The sequence below is a fragment of the Brassica rapa genome, chromosome A02 (assembly GCF_000309985.2).
Source record: "Brassica rapa cultivar Chiifu-401-42 chromosome A02, CAAS_Brap_v3.01, whole genome shotgun sequence".
NCBI classification, from domain to species: Eukaryota; Viridiplantae; Streptophyta; class Magnoliopsida; order Brassicales; family Brassicaceae; genus Brassica; species Brassica rapa.
The window spans coordinates 27,504,674-27,515,506 of NC_024796.2; the positions used below are offsets into that span (position 1 = coordinate 27,504,674).

The 10,833-nt window shown below is 34.0% G+C and overlaps 1 protein-coding gene across 1 annotated transcript; it reads left to right on the plus strand.

Annotated features, from left to right (window-relative positions):
* The first annotated feature begins 5,653 nt into the window (after positions 1 to 5,653).
* Positions 5,654 to 6,296, plus strand: LOC117131698. Its single transcript, XM_033283923.1, has one exon. The coding sequence runs from the start codon at positions 5,717 to 5,719 to the stop codon at positions 6,020 to 6,022; it is 306 nt and encodes a 101-aa protein (XP_033139814.1). The 5' UTR covers positions 5,654 to 5,716; the 3' UTR covers positions 6,023 to 6,296.
* The last annotated feature ends 4,537 nt before the right edge of the window (positions 6,297 to 10,833 follow it).

Here is a 10,833-nt window from a genome sequence, read left to right on the forward strand (position 1 = left end):
GTTAGCCAGATCGACGATGGAATCTGAGTTCATAGCCTTAGACAAAGCAGCAGAAGAAGCTGAATGGCTTAGAAATTTTTTGGAAGATATTCCTATGTGGGAGAAACCTGTGCCAGCTATACGCATACATTGTGATAGTCAATCAGCTATAGCTCGGGCTGAGAATAATCTCTACAATGGTAAATCTCGTCACATCAGAAGATGACATAAAACCATTAGACAACTTATCTCAACTGGTGTAGTCACAATAGATTACATCAAATCGGCTGACAACCTAGCGGATCCATTTACTAAAGGTTTGCCACGAGATGTTGTTGCTAAATCATCAAAAGGAATGGGTTTAAAGCCTATAACGAATGAGGATGCTTGACTGCAACCCTACCTATCATGACTGGAGATCCCAAGACGTAGGTTCAAAGGGAAAACAAAATCAAACAGAGTCTAACCAAAGCACTTGAGACAAAGTAGTCTCTTCCCAGCTCCTAAGATGATAAAAGTGCTAACAAATGTGTGAAGGATAAGCATAAGCTTTTAATGATTCCATAGCTTCTAAGTCGAGTATTACTCAATACTTTTCATGGTCAATCACCTAATGAGTGTGAAATGAGGCCGTTTCTAGGAGAATGAATGCAAGGCTATATTCTCTAAGTTCACTCATGAAAACCAGGAATAGTTCAGGGCCACAATGAACACAATAGAGAACTAAGTTCTACGAGGAAATAAAGCTGCGTTATGCCTGTTGTCTCGGTTTACATAAAACATCGGTTGGTTCAAGACATCATGTTCACCTTCTGGTAAAGTAAACCCGACAGATATTAACTATGAGTGGTTCAAGGCTTAAAAATGCCACCAACTCAAACACAGTGAATTTTTCGCAAACACTCTCGATAAGTCTGTCTAGTCTAGTCAAGATTAGAATAAGTATAGTTTTTTAGAGTCTATCGAGTCTGCATTTAGTCTGCATATGTTTAGAGTCATTTCTATTCATGTGGGGGATTGTTGGATCAAATTCTCAAGCCCATTGGCTTAAAGAACATTGATTAAAGTTGTGTGAAAAGAAATGTAATGGGCTACGTAATTAGGCAAGCCCAGAACAATTGAAATGTCAATATGACATTATGAAGAGTCCCACATCGGGGAGAAACAAGAGGAATGAGTTGTATATATAAGAGCACTTACTTAACCTTGAGTAAACGGCTCAGAGGAAGAGAGAGCTCCCCATGCGCGCGCCGCCGCCGCCGTCCGGCCGGCTCGGCTCGGCGTGGGCGTGGGCTTGGGTGGAGGGCCTTTGGCCCGATAAGAACTATTCTTTTTGGACCAAGTTAAGCTCAATGCTTTGCCATTTAATTCCCGAAAAAACGACATGCATTTTATTTTAAACAACACGTAGTTCGTTTAAAAATAACACGCTGTCTCTCTTCTTGACGATAAGTATAAACGAGAAAAGATCTTGCGGAGGAAGTTTCGTAACGCCTCACCTCTGAGATCCTCGCGAGATTTCCGCCAACGTGCGCACGTGCGGCATCAGTTACGGAAAGTGGCTCGTCTTCTCTTCTTTATAAACTCGTCTCCTCCTTCATTTCTCTTTACGTTTTTCACAACAAAAACCAGCAAATCCTATAGTGTAAGTCTAGAGAGTGTTTCGTAGAAATATTAGTTCGTTAGAGGTTCTTCACGAGTGCTGCGTGATAACCTATCATGGTTTTATCCTGGGACTCCTATTCGTACAGATCCGTCGCACTAACGGAGCGAATATTAAGAGTTAAGGAAAGAGATTCGTCTCGACTCCATGGTTTCATTTCCGTTACGGTTTTGAATCGTCTGTATATTTTCCTTAACGTCGTTTATATTATATCGTTTCTTTTGATCCGGTTTTCCGGCTTCTACAAGAATATACCAAGGGCTTAAGGAAATCTTACCCAAAAGACTAAAGGCTCAATAGTTTACTACTACCCCCCGCTTATGAAGAGTCTACACAATAATACGGTCCATGACATTATAAGAGTGTGAATACTTAATACCCACAGCTTATGAAGAGTCCATGCACATTGTTGCTACCCACGGCTTATGAAATCGTTAGACAAAAATTATGGAATTGACAATGAATTCATTATTTTACTACTCACAGCTATAATAGAGTATGGTTCAGTTATTGGATGGAAAATGACGTACAACTTAAAAAGGTCTTTGGAAAACATATTCCTTGCTGTTGGAAGGAAACAAACTACCCATAGCTTTGAACGGTGTTAGACAAAGAATATGGTTTAGTTTTCCAGTTATCATGTTAAAGAAGTCTTGAGACAGAGACTATAAATGAACCCAATACAAATTATTTACATTACCACAAGGCTTAAATTCTTTAGAAAAAAACGACCAACGACTGAAAAGAGTTTAAGACAGACTAACAAAACATGGTTCTTACTTAGCGCAAGCCCTGGCAAAGTATTTAAACAAAGACTACGCGTGGGTTGTTAAGGACAAGAAAAATGACCAACGGTTTAGATAAGTCTTTAAGACAAAGACCGTAACCTAATCGATTTTTAGTTTGTTGAAAGGTAAAAACCGACCAACAACACCAAGTTTTAGACACTATGAACCAAAAATTGAGTCGGTTTTTGGCGTGTTGGATTGTAAAAATGACCAATGGCAAACCAAGTCTTAAGACATAAACTACGAACCAGAAAATTGAATCGGTTCTTGACTTGTTGGATGATAAAAAACGACCAACAGCTTAAGCTAGATCTTAAGTCAGAGACTATGAACCTAAAATTGACTCCTCACTTCACTACTTACGGGTTAGTAAAAATTGTTGTAAAAGTTGTTATGGAAAAACGATCAATCTCATAAAAGAAGTCTTAAGAAGACTATGAATCTATAGTATTTCCTTATTTTGTTTTGCTAAGAATATTTTCCTTACTTTGTTATTAGTTGATACAACCTATGAAAATCACAAGAATGTGACACATACACGAACTCACGAAGTAAAGGCTAGTTTCGTTTGTGTAGGTGTACTTCACAAACTGTTCAATATAACTCACTAGGGCCAATGATTTTCAGGTATATATTATTTTCTTAACTTTCTCTCTTATAAATTGGTAGTATTACATTATTATAATTTACAAACTAAGCTAAGTGATGTATAATTTACATTATTATAATTTGTTACAGTTTTGGGAACTTAAAAATGTAGTATAACCTTTATTTGAGGTCTGTGTTCAAAAAAAAAAAAAAAACCTTTATTTGAGGTCATCCCAAGAGTGCCTACGTTGATTAACAAAGAAACCGTTCACACAAATGCAATGTAATAAAATTTCACATTTGGTTCTTGTCCTATATAATATCCAATCACTGACTACTATTAATTACATACCGAATATAAAAAAAACACTCAATAACTTATTACAATTCTCTAATAAAAAATGTGGATGATCAACAAGTTTTTCTTCCTTCTTCCAGTTGCATGCATGGCCGTGTTGGGTACAGCTCAAACGTTGCCTTCGCAGCCTATACCTGGACAGGACCCAATAGATTGTATGTCATCCCTGTATGCTATTCCGAACTGTCTCCAAGAAATTGCCCAACCGTTTGTAAACGGAGAATTCGGGACTATCGGTCACTCTTGTTGTCATGCCTTTTTGGGTCTCAGTGCAGATTGTATTACTGAGAGGTTTGCCTTATTTCCCGAATTTCCTCCGACTCTAAGGGATCATTGTTCCAGCCAATGATGATAATACCAATTAATGCCATTTTCCTTTCGAGTCTTTGTTTCAAGGGGGTTTATTATTATCCTACATGTTCTAGGTCATAAAAATGTGCTATCAAACAATGTTATGTTTCTGCTTTAATAACAAGTTTTAACTTCAATATTTCATGCTGATGTAAACATCTTGCGGATAACTAAATAATAATAAGGATAATTTCATATCTATGTACTTTGGTTCAAAACCTCGTGATAATAAGAGCAAGTTTGGTGCCTCACAAAGCATATGTGTTCTCCTTTGGCTTTGATTGGTCACGTTAATACCACGCTTTGTGTTACTATCTTGTACACGAAATATCTTTCGTGTGTGCAAGAGTAAATAATAGACTTATAAGTATATTATCTTGGTCTTTTGCATTGAGTTGGTCTGATTCAAAAGGTGGGGGTACAACATTTACAGATGAAGGTGAAAAGGCCTCTCTATACCCTAAAGAAGGCTCTCGAAAATGTTCCTCCTCCTAGAGACTTCAAAATACTAATGGTCATCTGAACGTAGCTCCCATTTTTGGGTCAAAATGTGAATTCATTTCATAGAAATGGCACTGAGATACAATAAACTTGAATTCTTAAATAGCCCTTTAATTTGCTTAGCATAGCTCCCTTTTGATTTTCTTTTTCTGTTGGTAGGTTCTAGACTTCTAGTCGGTTAATCTCTTATTAAACAAACGATCAGGGGAAAGGAATCAGATCTCTTTTTGGAAAAGATGTCTCAGGATGAGTTTTATGTAGAACCATTGTGTACAGAAAAGCTTCATTGTCTCCCTTTCTTTTTTTAAATGCCGCTCAAGCCAACAGAGACTAGTGTCCTTTATGTCCAGCTATTTTTTTGCCTTTCATACTTATACATTGCAGAAATGTATATTGTTCTGACGTTTTGATCAATTTTCCAACAGTGCATCCTGGACAAATCATTGACTACGATAAATTGGTTCATAATTTAGAACTGAGTCCATAAACCGAGTTCAAATAACTAAGTAGACTTAATAACATCAAAGATCACTCGTTTGGAGAGAGACCAACGAATATCAACCTTGAAGTTTTATTACTGACTCTTGGAAGTTAGAAGAGAGATACATATACGTCTATTTACTTAAACAATAAAAACACACATGGAGTAGATCATTAGTGTCAGTTTTTTTTCCACATTCTATGTTTTTGATCGACTAACACTACTCAGAATTTTACCTTGATTCATAATGCATCAAACAAGTTCAAGAACTAGTGTATCAGTAAAAAAAAGTTCAAGAACTAGCGTAGATCGATCAAACAGTTTAAGCAAAATTAATATTATTGCAGATCAATTGCTGTTATTCTAGAACAAATAGTACAATACCATCGTTTCATAATATATGATATTTTAGAAGGTTTTTGGTGAAAATATAAGATATTGAGATGTTTTAAGATTTATTTGTTAACTTTACTAGAAACTGTTTTACCAATTAAAATTTTTCAATTTTTTATGATTAGTTGAATTACTTTTAATTTATATTTTTAGTAAGGTATTGTAGAGAGTGTTTCAAAAAAAAAAAGGTAAGGTATTGTAGAGAAAAGTAATTTCCTAATGTTCGTGTGTTTAAGCATAACATTCTACATTACGAAACTTAGGGAGTATTAATTTCTATCACACTAATAAACCATACAGAATAATATTTGGATAGTAATCGCAAGAACATAAAACCCCGTTATAGCCTAACGAATCGTACGTAGAAGAATAAGAGACCGAATAGTAAACTATCAGGAGGAACCACCAATAATACGAAACAAACTGTATTAACCTTTATTTGGGGTCATTCCAAGAGTGCCTACGTTAATTGACAAAGAAACCGTTCACACAAATGCAATGTAATAAAATTTCACATTTGATTCTTGTCCTATATAATATCCAATCACTGACTACTATTAAATCCATACCAAAGTTTTTTTTTTAAATAACTTATTACGATTCTCTAATAAAAAATGTGGATGATCAGCAAGTTTTTCTTCCTTCTTCCAGTTGCATGCATGGCCGTGTTGGGTACAGCTCAAACGTTGCCTTCGCAGCCTATACCTGGACACGACCCAACAGATTGTATGTCATCCCTGTATGCTATTCCGAACTGTCTCCAAGAAATTGTCCATTCGTTTGTAAACGGAGAATTCGGGACTATTGGTCACTCTTGTTGTCATGCCTTTTTGGGTCTCAGTGCAGATTGTATTACTGAGAGGTTTGCCTTCGCTCCCGACTTCCCTCCGACTCTGAGGGATCATTGTTCCGGACAATGATGATAATAACAATTAATGCCATTATCCTTTCGAGTCTTTGTTTCGAAATGTGCTATCAAACAATGTTATGTTTCTGCTTATTAACAACTTTTAACTTCCAAATAAACACTATCTTACCAGCTTTAGCCATATTTCATGTTGATGTAAACATCTTGCGGATAACTAGATAATAATAAGGATATATTACATTACATGTTATGGTTTCCGACTTGAAAGTATTATGGTCTTGGTCCAAAAACTCGTGATAATATGAATAAGTTTGGTTCCTCACAAAGCATATATAAGTGTTCTCCTTCGACTTTGATTGGTCACGTTAATACCATACTATTTGTTACTATCTTGTACACGAAATATCTTTCGGTATGCAAGGGTAAGTAACATACTTTAAATTTTATGATGGGAGTTACCTGGATACAAACTGAGATATTAAGACATCATACACTACTCAGAATCTGAGTTACCTGGATTCATATTAATGCATTAAACAAGTTCAAGAACTAATGTATCAGTTAAAAAAAGGAAGTTCAAGAACTAGTGTAGATCAAACAGCTAGTTTAAGCAAAAACTAGATTTTGATCCGCGCTTTCAAAGCGCGGATTTATTTTTGTTTTTTTTTTCAATTGACAAATATTTAGTAAATGTCACATTTTCATATATTTGTGTTTTATTTTATAAAAGACTTAAAAAATTTATCTTTATTTATCGTATTTCATTTTAAATGACTATTTATGTTAAAAAAATTAAACTTTATTTTTTTAATGAATTAAGTTGGTATAACTCTGATAAATTAATTTTATTATGGGGTTAATATTTTAATTAAAAATTATATACTTTTAATAAAGATTTATACTTTTCAATAAAAAAATTCAATTATTTTTATGAATGCTTAAATTATATTAAGAAAAGAAAAAAATAATAATTAAGAATAGTTGAAAAAAAATTATTTGAACTTGGACTCAATGGCCCAAAGGAAAAAAAAAAGTGAGAATTGAATCTGATTTTTTAATAGGCCCAAATGGTCCAAGAGAGATTTGATTGGGCTGGATCCAAAAATAATGACCCAATATAGATTTATTATTAATATTACTTAATTACCCTTAATGAAACATGCAATGTTAGTGAAAGAAACATGCCCCTAAGGTAATTATGACAATAGGATCCTGCTTTAATAGTATAGATGAATATTATTGCAGATCAATTGCAGTTGTAGAACAAATAGTACAAAACCACCATTTCATAATATATGATATTTTAGAATGCTTTTGGTGTTTCAAAATATATTGTATTAAGATGTTTTGAGATTTCTATGTTAACTTTATTGAAAAACTGTTTTACCAGTTATATTTTTCATTCTTTTTTATGAAACGTTGAATTAATTTTAATTGTATTTTTAATAAGGTTTTTTAGAGAAAATTAATTTTTTAATCTTTGTGTTTAAGTATTGCATTCTATATTATGAAATATGGGGAGTATTAAATTCTATCACACTAATAAACCATACAGAATAATATTTGGATAGTAATTGCAAAAACAAGATGAAGATTGAGTTGAAGACATAGCTTCTATGAGTTTTTTGAAAAACAAACTTAGATACAAGGCAACAACAAATGTAAGAATATAAAAACTCTATTGATTTTATTTTAAATGACATCTTCTCTTAGGCATGGACTTTCGGGTCCTCTAGTCGGGTTCGGATAGGGTCCAGTCGGGTCTAGGTTCTTCAGATCTTATATATTAGGATTTAATAGGGTAATTAAAACTTATCAATTCATGATCAGTTCGGATCATGTCGGATCCAGACCATTTGGGTTCCAGTTGTCTAGGAACTGCTAATACGTACCCACAATTTTTTGGTTCCTAAAAATTTTGGTTTCGGATATTTAAGACCCGATTACCCGAAAAGAATCCAGAACCTCAAAATACCTGAAATCCGGAAAATACCTAAATTTTATCCAAAATCTAACCCGTAGACCAGAAAAATACCAAAATTTTATATGATTATCCGAGTTATTTTTTCGAAGATCTAAAATTTTACCCGAAACCCAAAATTATATTCGAAAATCCAAATCCAAAACTTAAAAAAGTATATCTATAATACCAAAAATATACTTAAACGCCCATATATACTAGAAATTTTGGATATTTCAGGTCTCATGTTGGGTTCGGGTCGAATCCAAAACCTGTGAATCCTATACAACAAAATCCAATAGGGTAAAATAGCATTACCCGTACCCAACCCGAATCGGGTTTTTTTTGTCGGTTCCAGTTCGGATTTGTGGGTCCGGATAAAATGCCCATGTCTATTCTCCGCTTTTTTTTTTGACATATCTATTATCCGCTTATGTTCAAATTTTTATCAATACACTCATTTATGCTGATACCGAGATGGTTAAGGAAGTTATCACTACTATATAAAAGGGGCTAAATTTGAGCTTCCTAAAGCATGCCACATAGGCACAAATATTCAGCACCAATCAATATGCCATGTCATCCCGGATTGGGCTAAAATTAAAAAAAAGTTTGTCACATTTGCGGCCCATTTGATCCATTAAACCCATACCAGTCTTGAGCCTCTCTTGATTTGATATTGGTCGAAGCCCATTAAACCCAGCACCCTCTATTGCACTTCACCTCCGGCGACTGCTGATATTGTTCCGCCGCAGCTTGAGCTTAGTCTTGGCGGCAGGGGAGACGCGTGTTACCAGATCCCGATGGCGTGTCCTATATATTATTTAGACCTTATGGGAATCGGAGACGGAAGTCGTGCTGTTCCGCTTCCGATGTCGTTGGCGTGTAGTTCGCCGGTGATGCATGTTGCGGCGAAGATGGCATGTGGGGGCTAAAGCGATTCTGATTCGTCTTCGGTCGTTGATGGTGGGATAGAGAAGACTGCTCAGCTGTTGGAGCTAGACCTAAACTTCCCTCCTCCGTCGGAACAGGCCTGAACTGTTGCATGTTGGCTGTGTGGTTTCATCTCGAACGCTCATGCGTTTTTTTTTTGTTTTGGAGCTAAGAGAATTCGTTTACTTTTCACAGTTTTTCTTCTCTCACACTCTAAAATAAAGATCGGTTTTTAAATGGAGATAGACAAAAATATAATGATAGCTGACATGGATCGTTATGTACATATTATTACATAACCGGAGATCTGAACTTTTGTTGTGTGTGTTTTTTTGCGACTTGGTTTCAACCATGTTGTTCCTATATGTAGGTTCTTTTTTGTATTGTTCTTCCAAATTTCAATTAATAATTTGGCAATTTTAGAATTAAGATGTTCATGTTAATATTCAAGATTTAATTATCACTACTTTAAAGTATTATTATTATATAAATAAAAAATATTCAATTCCAAAAAGGAATAATGACTAAAGTTATTCCATTTATGAAATATGATTGGAGTTTACTCCAAAATGATGTTTGGAATAGAAAACGAAGTAGAGTTGCAGATTCTCTAACAATTAGGACAAAAAAAAAATCATCAACAACTACTTTATTAGGTAGAATTCTTCTGTTGTGGGTAAAAAAAAGATCTCTAACTATTTCTCAAGCTCAAATTTATAGATCTTTAGGATAAAGTTATTAAAGAGTGTCATATATTTGTGCTAATTTTTTTAAAAAAGTTATATAACCATATAATCCGCGCGTAGCGCGGACACGAACCTAGTTATTCGAATAACAAATAAATTTAAGTAAGATAAGTAAAATGTCAGGAAAATTGATAATAATTAGAAGAGAAAATCAAATTTGTAACAGTTTTGTGAACTTAAAAAAGAATCGTACGAAGAAGAATAAGAGAATTAATAGTAAACTATCAGGAGGAACCACAATAATACGAAACAAACTGTGTTAACCTTTATTTAGGGTCATCCCAAGAGTGCCTACGTTAATTGACAAAGAAACCGTTCACAAAAATGAAATGTAGTGAAATTTCACATTGCTTAAAACATCAATAACTTATTACAATTCTCTTATCAAAAATGCGGATGATCAACAAGTTTTTATTCCTTCTGCCAGTTGCATTCATGGCCGTGCTCGGTACAGCTCAAACGTTGCCTTCGCAGCCTATACCTGGACAGGACCCAGCAGAGTGTATGTCATCCATGTTTGTTATTCCCAACTGTATCCCAGAAATTATCCAATCGTTAGTAAACGGAGAAATCGGGACTGTTAGTCATTCTTGTTGTCATGCCTTCTTAGGTCTCAGTGCAGATTGTATTACTGAGAGGTTTGACTTCACTCCAGAAGACTTCCCTCTGGCTCTAAGAGATTATTGTTCCCGACAATGATGATAAATAACAATGAATGCCATAATCCTTTCGAGTCTTTGTTTCAATGGTGTTATTATTATCCTAAGTACAATGTTATGTTTCTACCTAAATAATAACAACTTTTAACTTACATATTCCATATTTCATGTTAATGTAAACATCTTACGGATAACTAAATCATAATAAGGATAAGTCGACACTATAATACTCTTTCTTTTTTAAATATTGTACTAGAGCTTGACCCGCGCATCCGCGCGGATATTCATTTTTGGTTTACAAAAAAAAAAATTATCTTATATAAATGGTAATATATGTTTTTAAAATTTATATTTATATATATATATATATATTAAATAATTATTTAATATATTTCTAAACACAATCATTTTAGAATTTATAATGAATAATTTTATTTTATTTTTTGAACCGTCAACTGTACAACCCTATTTTTAAAATATAATTCGTGTGTTCGTGCAAATGTATTTTTTATGGATCAAAATTTTAATATTAAATAAAATGGTTATCTATTTTTATATTTGATTT